Here is a 17,363-nt window from a genome sequence, read left to right on the forward strand (position 1 = left end):
GATATAATTGAGGAGTAACTATTAGTCAAGTCACCAAGAAGATTTCTAGTGCTCCTCTTCGACAAGTGCCATGGGGTGATTATATTTTCTTAAGGCAGAGAAGTCCTTGGTTTCAAGTTTCAGCTGAAAGTATCATCGCCTCAGTATTGAACTGAGAGAAATGAAAACAAAAGGCAGGCAAAATTCAGCAGGTCAAGCAGCATCTGTGGATAGTGGCATAACGCTAATGTTTCGAGTTAATAACGTTTCATTGAACTGGGAAAAAATGCAAATGAAAGTTTTAAGTCAAAGGGAAGCATTGGGGAAAGCAGATCAAACAAAAACAAACATTTGTAATAGGAAAACCTGGAAGACTAGAGTGATAGTGGTGGCAATGTCTAAGAAAGGATGTCCAAAAGATGAAAAGACAAGTGGTCTAAACACTTGCAGGTCAGACAGAGAAACAGTGTTAACATTCCAGTCGAATAACCCATCGTCCAAACTTGCAAGGTCTGATGCAAATTTATTGACCTGAACCCTCCACACATTCTGTCTGAGCTACCTTGTACGCTTGTAGTTCCAGCACTTCTGTTTTTATTTGATTTCCAACATCCGAAATTCTGATTTTCAATTATACTGGTAAAAGTATATGGGGGGGGGGGACCACGATATAAATGGGTGGCAAGAGATAAAATCTGCAACACTGAGTGAGGATTTTTATTTTCATTTTTTTTGACAGGCAGCATCAGGGACAACAAATCTATTTAGCAGTTCAGGTCAATACCACTTTTGAAGTAGCATCATCAATTTGAAACATTAAGTTTCTATAATTTCTTCAAACCAGAACTCAAAATGTTTTCTTGACATAAACCAAGACAGAAATTCATATTACTGAATATTTTAATGCAATTCAAGCAAAAGATTTCATTTTCACATTTTATAGAAGTTCACATGACAACTCTGTCATATTCTGAGAAGAATGAACCATTCCCAATATCCTTGGGGACAAAACAAGATTCTTGAGATTTGAATAAGACCATTTCATCCCTGCAGTTTCACAGTCAATTTAAAACAAGCAAATGTCATTTTCAAATAATTTCACTGCAATTTTGCTGTAAAATTTCCACCCAAAATTCACCACAAAATGTAACTGCTTTCAGACTGGTGTCTGCTAATAGGAATCCTAATTATCAGCCTGTCCACCTTGCCCAGCATATACATTTTTTAATATCTGCCTCAGACAGCTGTGCTCTTGGTGTTTGAAGTGAAATGTCAGTCCTTGCTAATATGACACTGCTTACATCATTAGTGATTTCTGAGCACTTTGATGTTGCAGTTCAAAGCTCGATTAAAAATTCTGATTTATTCTCACAAATGCCAGGATTCTAACAATGGTTCCTCCAGGACTTGCTGAATGTACTTTGTTTTATGCATTTCATGGAACAATGTCACGGTAAAATAAGATGAAAAAAATCCGGTCTTTGGCAATGGTGACATTTTTCAAAATAACCTTTCAGAATGACGTTACAGTTGGAAACAAATCAACTAGCAATCACGTACAATGGAAGATTTCTCCCTGTTCCCTTGTGCACAATGTGCCTTATTTCAAAGGGCGGCACCTTTTCATGAAACTAAATTCCAAATTAAATTGTTAAGCTTCATAACACCAGAGAAACAACAATTTTGTCCATTGCATTGTCATGTTCCATCAGACAAGCACCATTAATGTATTTTGACAATGTTTGAAAGAGATGTAATATCCTTGGGAGGCTGTATGCAAGTGGGGCCATTCTGTAGTATCACACGTTATCTACTCCAGTAACTACCAAAGATGACCACTAGTCTATGAAAAATCAAGGTGCTACTCTGCTCCCATTTCTTGTATCCTAAATACCTGAGCAGAATCCTTTGCACACAATTCATCAGCCTGCACTGCGACACACATCCACATTTCCCATTGTATTACGATTATAATGATTAAAAATAAATGCAACATTTTTTTTAAAAATTGCATTTTCTTAGGTATTTAACTAATAGTTGCTCTCTTTTACCAATAGCACAGGCTGGCGAATTCACCACAAATGAGAACTGAGGTCAGACCATTTATTCACCACAGGGCTTAACGAGCCCTTTGAGCATTTCAAGACACTGAGGAAAAGTTCAGAATCTAGATTTATTCCAGCTTTTACAGCGTTCTTCAGATGATATGCAATTAAAACTATCACATAGCTTGAGAACAAAACTGAAGTCAAATAAAACAAACACTGGCCAATCCACAAGAAATGACTCTCTCTGATATTTGGCTCAGATTAAATTACTGAACTCCAATGATCAGCCTGATCCCAATTGTTCACAGACTTCATTTTTTGTCAGCAGAAGTTATATATGTTCTTCTAAGGCATTGACTCTTGCTTCGGGACATCTTCACTAGAGTATATGACACCTCAAGTATGTACAATAATTTTTTTATTATTCTAGAATCCTCATGCGCAAAATGGAAACTAGTTTGTCAAGCTTCTTAGCTGTGCAACATAACACTGAATGAGTTATTAAATATTGAGAATCCAACTCACTCAATGCAAAGAATTGTTGGTTTTTCTAAAGGCATGCACAATCTGTTAAATATGAACTACATTCCTGTTTCAGTTCTTGATTTATACTGATTTAGCTAACTATCACCATACCTCTACCCCAGTTAATGTAAAATCATCCGTGGCTGCCACGGCCAATTGTTATCCCCACATATCTATTGCTGATTGAAACAGTGAATAGTGATATTGGCTCAAATGCCACACCACAGTAAGATAGTTCAGTAATACTCAGTACCCATGACTGCACACAAAGACTGCCACTTTCTGCAGATTATGAGAAGCCACCATGGGGGGGCCATACTTGTGAATCTATCACTGGAGAAATCAGCATTTCCAGGAGGGCAGAAAGTAATTCAGTGTAAAATTAGTCTCTATAAATAAATTACATTATGTCTATTAGCACCTGCTGGAAACTATGATTTAGGATCCAAGTTATACACATTATCAAAATTAAAATACCATTCTTAAATAGCAAGTTAAATAAATCTGAAAGCAATATTTGATTCCTCGTGAGGCAAGTGCTTAAAAGGAAGACAAATTATTGTGAGAATTACTCAAGTTTAAATACTGTGCCTGAACCTTGTGCTTTTATCAACACCTGCCAATTTGGGCAGAGTTAGACGGAAGAAAATATATAGAACTCCTCTCTCAAAGGCGGTTGTTTGGTCTGGTATCTTGCTTTTCAAGGCAGTCAAAAGACTATCAGTTCAGTCATCACCATCAAGGATATACCACCCACATACTTTAAAGCAGTGGTCAATAGTTATCAGATGCTAGAACTCAGCTAATACTCCCCTTCCCATCCTGGAAATACAACATATCAACAACCCCACCACTGCCCTTCCCCCCCACCCCCATCCTCAGCTGCTGCATTGGCTGTGATCAACCAACTGTGTACAGATCAGGGATCAAATCTTGGATTTCCTAATCTTGGTTTAATACCTTTTCACACTACGCCAAGCACCTAAATCAATGGGGTTCTTCAAGCTTGTCCTTTGTATTATACTACTAATAAAATGCCAATCAATGTTTACTGGCGCCTCACTTAGAAAAACAGAGGGTGAACTGGGGTGCTGTGGGGGAAAGATCTTCATCCACCTATGCAAATCCACCCCACATGTCAAAGTGACACACACAGCCAGCAAGTTTTAACACCTCTTTGATTGTCAAGCCCATTTGCTTTCACCTTTTGTTAGCCCCATACAGACTTAGATGCCATCCATCCTTCTGTTCGTCACTGACATCTGTAGGCGAGGAATAAACCAAAACAGTGTATACATTTTAAACGGAGGATCACCCTTGCATTGCGAGTGAAAGAATGCTGATGCATATTTATATACATTTTAAAAACAGCAGTATTACATACATTTGTGATGAGAGTACAAAGTGACATAATATCTGGAAAAGCATTCAAAATAAAACTACAAAATGATGAGAAACAGATCACTGAACCACTCGAAATGCATCCGACTACAAACATCAGCAGCTCTAACACATCACCGATGCAAAGCCTGTAATGCTTGGGATAACAGAATAGAGAAGTCACAGGTCAGAGATACCCAACAATCCCAAAATCCTTTAATCCTCAATCGTGCAACATTATGCCTTCCAAACATGATGGGTCTAAAAGAAAGTATAAAGCATAAATTTTACAAGGAATTACGTTCAAGAAGATAAAAAGAAATGGAGTATCTTGATATCAAGCTTAGATACAAGATTTCAAGACATGGGTAACTAATAATTGAGAGAAGTCGATGAAGAAATGGAAGAGAACAATGACTGGAAATGGGTTAACGCGTTACAACCTATACAAAGGCAAATTGGGCAACGGGATGAATGATAAATATCTGTGTTTCCATAAAATAGGAATAGATTGTATCCAATATTGGGAACTAGCAAGAGCTTTGCTGGGACCAGTGAGTGAAAAGCAAAATGATACCTTACAGGCGAAAAGAAGGATATTTAATGGTAGACAGTATATTAGAATGGGTAACCTTTGGAATGAGTGAAATTTAATTTCATATGATCAGTATGACAGCAGGAGCTAATACCCTGCGATCCAATTACTACCGGTAGTACACCAGTTCATATATTAAATAAACGAGACAAAACGCTTGCAAACGTACTATTTGCCAATAACAATGGGTGCAATTTCTCAAGCAACTTGTGCACCCAAGATCTTAGACAATGATAAACGACAGAATTATGGAAGCAGGTTCCCCAAATGGAATATTCTAGCATTAAGATGCATTCCCCATTTTCTTCCACAAACGGATAGCATCCAACAGAGAAAATCCACGTCCTTACCTGCATGTTGAAGACTCCAAGTTCGCTGGTGGCCAGGATTCGCATCTGATTCGCGAGAACTTGTGCTTCCTCCAGGATGGCGAAGTCTCCGGACTCCGGCGGGGCGGCGGATCCGGGCGAGATGAGCCGCAGCAACAGCAGGAACACGGGGGCGACGAGGGAAACGCTCGGGGGGCTGTAGGCGCGGGCACGGCGGCGCCGGGGAGCTACTGCTGCCGCTGCCCAGGCCGAGAGTCCAGCTCCCATCTCAACGCATCCGCGGCTCCCTCTCGCCATGATGTAAAACTGTGGATGCGACAAGAAACTTCTCAAACTCTGCAGCAAACTTTTCCCCCAATGCTAAAAAACTGTGGCCCACATTCCTAATGTCAACCAAGTGCACAAATCCTTCCAAATGGAAGTCGTCCTTCTTTATTTCCCCACTAATTGTAAACAAAATACACAAAAATGTTTATTCCACGGAAATTCTGCGAGCTAGTACTTTGCTGCTGTGCGGATCCCGCGACACGCTGCTGCTCACTCTTTGGCAGAAAAACACTTGGATTCCAGCAGCAAAGATCGCAGCAAAATCCGCGCTGGATCTCGGCATAGGGCAAGCAAATAACCATGGCAACCTCCCTGACGAAATGCAATCAGCTCCAAACATGGTTGCGGAGGAAATGCACTTTGTCATTTTTGATACATGTTTAATAATCATTCCCGTTAAATATTAATGCAATGAACTACCAAACATGAACACCGCCTTCACTTTTTTTATGGGCAGTGAATTTGTTGCAACTCCTCCAGGGCTTTTACACAAAATGCAAGAAAAAGATGTGTCTCCTTTGGAATGATTCGCATTCAAAACCTCTCTGTTCTGACACAACCTACCTTATCTTTTATTTTTGCAATAGCTTTATATTTAGTTCTCCTCCAAACGTTCCCATCTTGTTTTCTTTTAAACTACAGATGCACCATCCTCCATATTCTTCTTCCTTTCTTTTCTCACTGCATTGAAATCAAAGCTAATCTCATTGTTATCCACTCTTATTCACCCTTTTCTACAGATCTATAACTTTTTTTACTCCTTTAAATCTTCGTTCTTCCCAAAATCTGCTAAGTTTATAAACACAAACATGCCATTACCTAACCTCTATGTCGCTCTGTCACCCTCTCCTTGGTAATGTACTCCAGTACTTTATTTCAGGTAATAAGATATTTGCAAATCCATTCCACTCAAAGAATATAATCCACTCCACTTTTTGTGGGAATGTTTTATTTCCAAATCGGTGAAGGGAGATGCCGAATCACATTTAAAATCTATTGAGAATTTAAGAAATCGTTAAAATTTTGAGCAAAGTGTTAAATAGAAAGAGTACTTTTACAGTGTGTGCTTGTGTGATAAATTGCACATTGCAACATATTCTTCAAAATGTTGAATATGTTTGTTTGCTGCAAACCGGGTATCCCCTCTTATCCCATGGAGTTTACCTGCCTGGGCAGACTTGGAAACCTGCTGGTTTGCTTTTCTTTTCTCGTCTGTGGTTTCAGTTTACAATCGAATGTTTTTTTATCAAGCTTTTCCTCCTCAGAAAATCGAATGGTAGCCTTAAAGTGTACGAGATAATCGAATCTTTATTCTAAAAAAAGGCTCTGTATTTTTTAAATTACTTTCGCACAGTTAAATCTATATTTTGTGGAGGAATTTCTCAAATACCCTTTTAATTAATTTTGAATGCAATACGTATTTTCTTTAACTATTTGTGATCTAATTTGATGGTGAGAACTCTTGCATTTTGGAACTCGAATTATTCCATGTGTTTAGTAAAGCTCGGTTGGCTTCAGGTGCTGAATGTTAATTATATCTTCGTCTGTTCAGGTTCCACTAGTTTACACCTTCCATCTCCGATTCGGACTCTCTCTCTCTTGCTTTTGAACTTATGTTCCCCCTTAACGGAGAGCTTGACCTAGTGATTGCTGTTTCCCAGTTTTGTAAACCACTCCTATTCGTTCCTGGGTCTTGATCCTCAACTATTCAATCCCGCATCTTCCTTTGCCCCAGGTGGGAGCAGTTGTCCGGGACCCGAAGTTGATGCTATAAGTGTAGACAATTTTATCACAGCTCAAGACCAATCGCCAGGAGTAAATGGAAGCTAGGGATATAGAAATCCTTCCATCTCTCAACACATCATCAGGCTTATTAGAAAAAAAATCGTAGTACTGGCAAGGTTTACAGTGATCTAGCAGGAACCTCAATAACCCTTGGCACACTTGGCTTTGGGTCCTGTTGAAAAAGTCTACTAGAATTTTAAAACACTTCAATTCAAGAGAGGTTTGAAAGTTTAGACCAGAAACTAATAAATCCAGAGTGTGAATTCAATTACATAATCCCAGGTTTCTCAAGAACATTTGGACTCTTGTCAGTTTAAAGATTCTAACCATCTGCCATGCAAGACACATAGCACAACTGCAAGGAATTTTTCTACTTCTTACCTTTAAAGTTATTAGAATTACTTTTAAGCAGGTATTTTTTCAACAGCAACACAGTTTCTAGTGATTAATCCTTCAAAAGCAAGAAAAATATCTTCCTCGCATATGCTCCTGAACAACGGAGAGATGGTTCAAAGTCCAAAGTAAACTTATTATCGAAGTACATATATGTCACCATATACAACCCTGAGATTCCTTTTCTCGGAGGCCTAATCCTTAATAAAGATTAAGGATTTATTCTATTAAATCCTTAATAGAATAATAACCATAATAGAATCAATGAAAGACCATTTGTCTTTTGTTCAACCAGTGTGGAAAAGACAACAAATTATACAAATACAAAAATAAAGAAATAATTAAGTTAACAAAGGATATTGAAAACATGAGTTGAAGAGTCCTTGAAAGTGAATAGGTTGAGGAAACATTTCAATGATGGGGCAAGTGAAATTGAACTTATCCCCTCTGGTTCGAGAGCCTGATGGTTGAGGGGTAGTAACTGTTTCTGAACGTGCTGGTGTGAATCCTGAGATTCCTGTACCATCTTCCTGATGGTAGCAGCAAGAAGAGAGCATGGCGGGCTGGTGGGGACCCCTGATGTTGCATGCTGCCTTCCTGAAATGCTTCATGTAGATGTGCACAATGGAGGGGCGGGCTTTACCAATTACGATGCCAGAAAATTTACCATTTTATTGTCAATCTTCTCAGCAAAAATGTTGAAAGTGGGACATCTTTTTAAATGCATTTGAATTTTTACTTTATTTAATAAATATTAAAATGTATTTAAATATTTATAATATAAACAACAACATATCTAGAGAAGGGAAAAAAAGTAATAGGTTGAAGTTAGACGCAAACAACAGGAATTCTGCAGATGCTGGAAATTCAAGCAACGCACATCAAAGTTGCTGGTGAACGCAGCAGGCCAGGCAGCATCTGTAGGAAGAGGTGCAGTCGACGTTTCAGGCCGAGACCCTTCGTCAGGACTAACTGAGGGAAGAGTGAGTAAGGGATTTGAAAGTTGGAGGGGGAAGGGGAGATCCAAAATGATAGGAGAAGACAGGAGGGGGAGGGATGGAGCCAAGAGCTGGACAGGTGATTGGCAAAAGGGGATACGAGAGGATCATGGGACAGGCTGTCCCCCACTTTTCCTTCGCTACATCGACGACTGCATTGGCGCTGCTTCCTGCACGCATGCAGAACTCGTTGACTTTATTAACTTTGCCTCCAACTTTCACCCTGTCCTCAAGTTTACCTGGTCCATTTCCGACACTTCCCTCCCCTTTCTAGATCTTTCTGTCTCTGTCTCTGGAGACAGCTTATCCACTGATGTCTACTATAAGCCTACTGACTCTCACAGCTATCTGGACTATTCCTCTTCTTACCCTGTCTCTTGCAAAAACGCCATCCCCTTCTCGCAATTCCTCCGTCTCCGCCGCATCTGCTCTCAGGATGAGGCTTTTCATTCTAGGACGAGGGAGATGTCTTCATTTTTTAAAGAAAGGGGCTTCCCTTCCTCCACTATCAACTCTGCTCTTAAACGCATCTCCCCCATTTCACGGACATCTGCTCTCACTCCATCCTCCCGCCACCCCACTAGGAATAGGGTTCCCCTGGTCCTCACCTACCATCCCACCAGCCTCCGGGTCCAACATATTATTCTCCGTAACTTCCGCCACCTCCAACGGGATCCCACCACTAAGCACATCTTTCCCTCCCCCCCTCTCTCTGCATTCCGCAGGGATAGATCCCTACACAACTCCCTTGTCCATTTGTCCCCCCCATCCCTCCCCACTGATCTCCCTCCTGGCACTTATCCGTGTAAGCGGAACAAGTGCTACACATGCCCTTACACTTCCTCCCTTACCACCATTCAGGGCCCCAAACAGTCCTTCCAGGTGAGGCAACACTCCACCTGTGAGTCGACTCGGGTGATATACTGCGTCCAGTGCTCCCAATGTGGCCTTTTATATGTTGGCGAGACCCGACGCAGACTGGGAGACCGCTTTGCTGAACATCTACGCTCTGTCCGCCAGAGAAAGCAGGATCTCCCAGTGGCCACACATTTTAATTCCACATCCCATTCCCATTCTGACATGTCTATCCACGGCCTCCTCTACTGTAAAGATGAAGCCACACTCAGGTTGGAGGAACAACACCTTATATTCCGTCTGGGTAGCCTCCAACCTGATGGCATGAACATCGACTTCTCTAACTTCCGCTAGGCCCCACCTCCCCCTCGTACCCCATCTGTTACTTATTTTTATGCACACATTCTTTCTCTCACTCTCCTTTTTCTCCCTCTGTCCCTCTGAATATACCTCTTGCCCATCCTCTGGGTTCCCCCCCCCCCGTCTTTCTTCCCGGACCGCCTGTCCCATGATCCTCTCGTATCCCCTTTTGCCAATCACCTGTCCAGCTCTTGGCTCCATCCCTCCCCCTCCTGTCTTCTCCTATCATTTTGGATCTCCCCCTCCCACTCCAACTTTCAAATCCCTTACTCACTCTTCCTTCAGTTAGTCCTGACGAAGGGTCTCGGCCTGAAACGTCGACTGCACCTCTTCCTACAGATGCTGCCTGGCCTGCTGCGTTCACCAGCAACTTTGATGTGTGTAGGTTGAAGTTAGAATTTAGATACAAACCCCTGGGTGAGGAGTTGATGTTAACACAAACCAAGCCCATTCCTTGCAAAACACCAGCTGTATACAGATGAGAAAGATTTTATTTGACCTGTTACTGTATCCATCCAAAAGTACTATGTACTTCCTGCATAATAACATCTAGCTGTTTCTTATATAATTCCAAGGGTGCCGTTTCCATTTTCATTCTTGAAAACTATGTGTAGTTAACTTCCTGACATTAGTCCTAACTTAGTTTGTCTATGTAATATTTGTATTGCAGGTGCATTCCAGACCCACATTTTCCTTGACTTTCACATGAGTCACTTGCAGATTAGCATAGGACAAGCAACTCAGTGATGTTGCTGGTAAAGCTTCTGCCTCACAGATCCAGGGACCTACATATAATCCTGACCTTGTGTAAGAGAGTCTGGGAGAGGATGAGGTTTGCATATTCTCCCAGTGACAACATGGGTTTCCTCCAGGTGATCTGTTTTCTTCTCTATCCCAAACATGTGAGGATTGGTGGGTTAATTTGTCACTGTAAATTGTGCGGTTTAGATTATGAAGACACACAGTCCTCTTTTATTGTCATTTAGTAATGCATGCATTAAGAAATGATACAATATTTTGTCCGGTGTGATATCACAAAACACAGGACAGACCAAGACTGAAATAAACTAACAAAACTACATAATTATAACATATAGTTACAACAATGCAACAATACCATAACTTGATGAAGAAGTCCATGAGCACAGTAAAAGTTCAAAGTCTCTCAAATGTCCCACATCTCACGCAGACGGAGAGAAGGAAGAAAAACTCTCCCTGTCATACCCGACCACGGTCCGACTCTGAGTCGTCCGAAAACTTCGAGCTCTGATCAGCTCTCCGACATTGAGTACTGAGCGCCATCTCTATCCGAACGATTCAACCTCCTTCTCGGTCGCCAACAGCAGGCAAAGCCGGGGATTTTGAGGCCTACCCTCCGAAAGATTCCCGACCGCGCAGTAACGACAGTTTTGGGACGGGATTGGTGGTGGTGAGAGCTGGAGATAGTAAAATGGTTTAGAGTAGTGTTAATGTAAATAGAAATATACTTAATGATCATTCAGGGGGCCAAAAGGCCTGTTTCTGTGACTTATAGAGAATGGCATACTTAGGTGTGGCAGAAAAGCTTTTGGTTCATGAGCCTCCAGCACCAGTATTGTTGAAAGTTGAAGCTGTACTGTGTGGGGGTCAGTCAACAGAAGGAGATTATAGAAGTTTTTAAACTAAATAGTGGGTATAAAGGATCAAAGTTGCAAGAATGTGGTGATTCAAAGTGCAGAGAGAAGACTGAAGAGGAAAGTATTAACATGGGAAATGAAAAACTGACTGACAAGGAGAAATAGAGAATACAAATGTTAAAGTAGCAATAGGTAAGACAGGGGTTGCAAAAATAATAAAAAAAGAAAAAACTAAAGATTATACCTGAATGTATGAAGCATTTGAAACAAATAGATTCTTTAAGAGTGAAAACAGAAATTAATAAATATAATCAATACTTATTAGAGACATGACTGCAGGATTGTCATAGATCAGCACCTGAATATTAAAGGTACATTACATTTAAATGACAGGAGACCAGGTAAAGGCTTTCTCAATTAATGATGTTGATAATACAATAGAAAGGAATAATTTTTGTTCAGGAAACCGGGATGAAGAAGTGATTTGGATGGAGATTTGAAAAGATGAAAGCATAAAGTCACTCAAGGTGTGGTGTTTTGACCAGCTATAGGAACTCCATGGTAGGTCTGATGAGAAGAAATAATGAGATGTACTAGACAAGTGAGGTGGTAATCAGTGATTTTAGGATGGGCAAAGGAAACTTAAATATTGAGTCCATACAGTATTTTGGGGATAACTTCTTTATACAGCATTTCCTTGAGTAGATTAAACTAGAACTGGTATTGTGCAATGGATTAGTTAAATACCTCATTTCTGAAAGCGCCTCTGGGTAACAGTAACCATAACATGATTTTATTTTACAGTCCATTTGAGGGAGAGAAGAATGGACCCAAGACTAGTAACGTAAATAAAATTATAACTGCATAAAAATATGGCTAGCTATACTGAGGTGTCTGCTTTGTCTTGACTGCTTATTCCTTTCACTCACCAGTTAATACTGCTGTACTTGAATCTTCCAAGACACAGTTGGCCTCCTTCACTCTATCCTGTGTAAATGAGGTCATCCAAAGTTCTGCATGATACAAAATCCCATTCACCCTTGTGCTTACTGGCATACATAGTTCTGCACTTTACCAATTAATTGATGGACAAATACTTATTTTCATTACTCCTTGGTATGATCATGAAATAATCTGCTTGGTTTAACATCATCCTTGTAAACTGTTATGTATACTAAGTAACTTGCGAGTGATTCAGCTAGATCTGAAGTCATGTGTACTTATGATCAAATGAACACGTAAGGCCAAGAGTGAAACTCAGTCATTTTTAAATTTTAAAGTAAACTTTATTTATAAAAAAGTTATGTACAAAAGAATGCTGAAATCAACAATCCCATAACATCATTTTACTTCCATTATTCAATATTTGCACATTATTAGTTATCATTCATTTACAACCTTAAAGCAAATAGTCCATGGAATATTAGCACAGATTTCATGTTTTGTATTTGTGATAGCAGGGAAGCCCTAAACTGTGACCCTTCCTTAAACAGAATGTGCAATGCTTGCATCCTGCTTCAAGTGTGCCTCTCAGCACATAGTCCTGGACTTCTGAGTATGCTATTTTGCACCATCCAGTCATGGACAACACTGTCTTCGTAATTACCTTGTCCATTCATCCCTCCCCACAAATCTCCCTCCCGGCACTTATCCCTGCAAGTGGCTAAAGTGCTACACCAATCCAGTCACTTCCCTCATCTCCATTCAGAGCCGCAAACAGTCCCTCTAAGTGACGCAACACTATACCTGTGAATTTGCTGTTGATTGTGTCCGATGCTTCTGATGTGACCTCCTCTACATTGGTGAAACCCGTCATAAACTGGGGGACTACTTTGTTGAGCACCCCCATCTCCATCTGCCAAAAGCTGAACTTCCCAGTGGCCAAAGATTTTAATTCCCATTCTGACATTCTCCTCTTGTGTCAAGAGCGGCCACACTCAGGATGGAAGAGCAACACCCTGCATTCTATCTCAGTGGCCTCCAACCTGATGGCATGAATATGAATTTCTCCTTCCGCAAAAAAAAATTCCCTCCCCCTCCCCTCTTCTTCTATTTCCCACTCAGGCCTCTTACATCTTCTCCCCTACCTATCATCTCCCCAAGTCCCCTCCTCATTCCTATTCCCTTTCATCCACTCTCCTCTCCTATCAGATGCCTTCCTCTCCAGCCCTTCATCTTTCCTACCCACTTAGCTTCACTTATCACTTTCTTGCTAGCCTCCTTCCCCTCCCCCTTACCTTTTTATTCTGACATCTTCCCCCTTTCTTTCAGTTCTGAAGAAGGGTCTCGGCCCGAAACATCAACTGTTTATACATTTCCACAGATGCTGCCTGACCTGCTGAGCTCCTCCAGCATTTTGTGTGTGTTGCTGTAGACAACATCTTACCTGAAAATATCAGTGAGTTTACAGCATACTAAAGAGTACCTTTCATTGTATTAGTGGTTTCACTCACCAGATATTTGCTTCACTGTGCGTGTCCTGGTACAGTCTATTCAGCACACAGCCCAGTGTTATGCAGCAGTTCAGGGCAAATCTCCACAAGTATTCCTTAACCTCATACCAAATCTAGTCAAAGACATATTCACATGGGAGGAGGGCAATGGAAAATATGGAACATTTCACATTCTTGTGTAACAGCAAATTCAGTTATGTCAAGAGACTTTGTCTTAGCCTATTGGCTTCAAGGTACCTGTGGCTGGTGGATAAAGCACACTCCCATTCAATTGAAATGGTGCTCTGAACTGCATTGGAAAGTAAGTTCAAGAAAGTTTTTTTTTTAACTAACCTAAGGCTTTCAACTCCCTTCCAATGTGTTGTTAAGTGATATATTGTTCATCTTTTAAACAACTTTTCTACAATTATTGAAAACACATCTAATTTTTAAAAATATTCTTATTATCAGAGATACTTATGAGCACTAAAAAAAGTAATTGATAGCAGCAAGCAGGCAAAGGACTATGAAGACTTGGTTGGTGCTTGCAAATCATTTTGCTTCCTGAAGCAGCAGTGACAACAATGCCTGAAGGAGGTTTTAATTTGCAAGCTGCAATAAGGATACTGAATATTGCAGAGGGTGAATGTGAGAAATGAGCTGGACCAAGGATGAAAAAACCATTATATCTTCCAAATTAATTTAATGATTACATAATGCATTTACAGACTAGTTTGGGCTCATAAAGGATTCGGATTTTTTTTTGTTTCTTAATCATCCTCCAGCTCATCTACATTGAGTCCAGTTGTCCAGTTCACTAAATTATCTACTTCTTTAGTCCACAGATCCTCCTCATTTGCACAGGTGTTGGATTGCTCCGCTTTGATGTTCATCGATAGAGCTGGGCATACTGAAGTTGAAGCCTCTGTAAATAAAATACCACTGTTCATTAACTCATTAAGCATGACCATCGTGAGCTGAATAATCTGACATTCCAAGACTTTTTATTTGATTATCTTCAATTGTACAGAATAAATTTGGGTATATTATTTTCATGTTCTCTTCTAACTTTTAACCTTTTCTTTTACCAGAAAGAAGATAATAATTATAACATCATTATCATCTCAACCAACACTCAGTACAAACTAGGAATTAAACTTCTGGGAAAATCTGTAGTTCAGTATCATGCTTGGCACCATACAGTACACTGAATTATTACTGATTTTATTCATGAAATTAAACAACAATCCTCACTCCAAATAATATGTTAAACTTTATGGTAAATGTGAAATCCATTCAGACTGGATTTAGCTATGATGCTGCTGATTGACAAACTATCAGCAATACCCTTTATAAAGAAGAAAAGTCGTCTAATTGGATAAAGTAATAAAGGAGTACTAACTTCCTTGCATAAATCCAGCCATTCACTCATGGATGAAACTTTCAAACAACTCACCAGAGAATCTGTCCATAATGTAGCTCTTCTTCAAGCGGTTGATCCGTTCCAATTTCTTGTTCATTGTTACTTGAGTCGTCCTTTCTTTACCAAATGTTCCATAAATAATCTCATCAAATCTATGTAAGTATGATGAGAGCATTCAGATTGTCAAGATTCTGTTTAAAGTCAGATCAGCCATAATCTTGTTAATCAGACCTGGCTTGAAGGAGTGAGTAGCTTCCTCTGGCTCATAAATAATACCTTATTTTAAGTTAGCCAATATTAATCCCTCCAACACAATAGTAAAATATGTTAACACTCACAACACGCTGGAGGAACTCAGCAGGTCGGGCAGCATCCGTGGAAAAGATCGGTCAACGTTTCGGGCCAGAACCCTTCGTCAGGTTCCGGCCCGAAATGTCGACCGATCTTTTCCATGGATTGTGCCTGACCTGCTGAGTTCCTCCAGCATGTTCTGAGTGTTGCTTTGACCCCAGCATCTGCAGATTATTTTGTGTTTACGAGTAAAATATGTTATTTGGGCATCTTTACATTACTGTTCACAACATCTTCTGTTTTATTTCAGATTTTCAGCAGGAAATGAAATATTTAATTTTGCCAATATAAGGCGCTGAATGAATGAAAGGGATAGACATGTTAATACAGCTAGCAGTGTCTGGGTTGGTACTATTCTTGCAAGACTATCATTATGATGCCTAGTATTTCAGGACTTTATAACTATTCTCCATTCATTTCAGTCAGCCTATAATGAAGATAAAAATGCATGCAGATCTCTGGCAGCACCTACTACATTGCTGTTCCCTGATCGATCCCTATAGCTGTAACTGCAATCTTAACACTACCATCTTAATTTTTTTCACTTTAGAGAAAATTTGCAGTAAAGCCATGGGAGCAAAATGAGCAAAATCACACGTATAAATCTTATGATTGTCAGTGTTGCTGCTAGGTTTTCAATTCCCTTCACCCTTTCTGGCAGTTCAACTCTACACATTCAGAGCATAAGACAATTCTGCAGTTTAAATAAACTCACAGGAAATTTTACTCATTGAAAAGAAGAGAGACCAGAAAGTTTCAAGAAACTGAAATGAATATGTTGACTGTAAGGCCTTTCCCCTTGTATTTTTCAATTTCTCCACACAGCTGAATTTGAGGAGGGTACTCCACAGTCCTTATTGATGAAGTACTAATTTCCATGCTTATTTAAAATTGTATCGTCTATTTATCTATTTCTAGGATGGTCCATAGCTCCCTGAAAGTGGCCACATAAGGCAGTAAAGAAACTACGTTTGGCTTTATTGGTCTGAGCAGTGGTTCCTTTCTCTGCAGCGGAAGGAACTGCTGCAGAGAAAGTTTATACAATTATGAGAGTCATAGCCAGTCAGAATCTTCTTCCCAGGGTAGAAATGTCAAATTCTAAAGGACATGAATTTAAGGTGAGAGAGGGAAAAATGTCATTATGCAGAGAATAGTAGCCGCCTGGAAAAGGCTGCCAAGGGTAGAGGTGGAAGCAGATATGATAGTTGTACTTAGAGGCTTTTATATACGTAGATACACAAATATCTAGGGAATGGAGGGAAATGGATCTTGAACAGGTTGAAGAGATTTAGTTTGATTTGGCATTGACTTCAGCACAGACATTGTGGGGTGAAAGGCCCGTACCTGTTCGATATTTCTAGAGCCTTGATCACATTTGATCAACTAGCAGTAGGTCATGTGACAGGTTTCAGAGCATTCATTGATTTTTTTTTTGGAGCTACATATAATGCCTTCTATGCCTTGCCTTGCTTTTCCCAACACCGGCCCCCTAGGACTGAGTCGATATAAACTTGCAAATGGAGTATATTCCAGTGTACTCCTGATCTGGTCTTGAAATGACTTTAAAGAGGAAGGAGGTGAGGCACTTGCCACAAAATTACTAGCCTCTAACCTGCTCCTGTACCTTCTGTAACTATTCATGTTTCTGGTCATTGGTAAATGGAAATTAGCAGAAGCTCCTATAACCTGTACCTTTAATGTGAAGGTTATATTGAAGAAATACTGCTCACACATTTTGTACTGTTGGCGAAGTAAGTATTTTGCAGCAAAATCAAAAAAAAGGATGGACAGTAGGAGTGTGATTCATTGCAACAATTTTTCTTGATTAGGCATCAGCAGAATTTCCTGGTGGCCAACCATTTCAACTCCTATCCCCATTCCTGTTCTGTCATGTCAGTCCACGTGCCCCATGGTGAAGCTACTCAAATTGGAAGAGCAACACCTCATATTCTTTCCAGGTAGCCTCC

The 17,363-nt window shown here is 40.1% G+C and overlaps 2 protein-coding genes across 9 annotated transcripts in view; both read right to left on the reverse strand.

Annotated features, from left to right (window-relative positions):
• cachd1 (cache domain containing 1) overlaps window positions 1-6,028 on the reverse strand; it is a 193,594-nt gene extending 187,566 nt beyond the window's left edge. Inside the window, exons 1-2 of one of the 2 annotated variants that reach the window (XM_072273892.1) lie at window positions 6,003-6,028; window positions 4,878-5,162 (exon numbers count right to left, since the gene is read on the reverse strand). In XM_072273892.1, coding sequence (XP_072129993.1) covers window positions 4,878-5,153 — 276 coding nt within the window. In that variant the 5' untranslated portion in view covers window positions 5,154-5,162; window positions 6,003-6,028. Of the gene's footprint in view, window positions 1-4,877; window positions 5,163-5,747; window positions 5,940-6,002 lie in introns of those variants that run through there. The other variant, XM_072273891.1, reaches the window with a different exon arrangement.
• Window positions 6,029-12,528: 6,500 nt separating this feature from the next.
• LOC140206347 (ubiquitin-conjugating enzyme E2 U-like) overlaps window positions 12,529-17,363 on the reverse strand; it is a 60,760-nt gene continuing 55,925 nt past the window's right edge. For all 7 annotated transcript variants that reach the window (XM_072274701.1, XM_072274699.1, XM_072274700.1 and 4 more), the window contains 2 exons: window positions 15,079-15,197; window positions 12,529-14,547 (listed from right to left, as the gene is read on the reverse strand). In XM_072274701.1, coding sequence (XP_072130802.1) covers window positions 14,393-14,547; window positions 15,079-15,197 — 274 coding nt within the window. In that variant the 3' untranslated portion in view covers window positions 12,529-14,392. The remainder of the gene's footprint in view (window positions 14,548-15,078; window positions 15,198-17,363) is intronic.

This window comes from Mobula birostris, chromosome 12, assembly GCF_030028105.1.
Source record: "Mobula birostris isolate sMobBir1 chromosome 12, sMobBir1.hap1, whole genome shotgun sequence".
NCBI classification, from domain to species: domain Eukaryota; kingdom Metazoa; phylum Chordata; class Chondrichthyes; order Myliobatiformes; family Myliobatidae; genus Mobula; species Mobula birostris.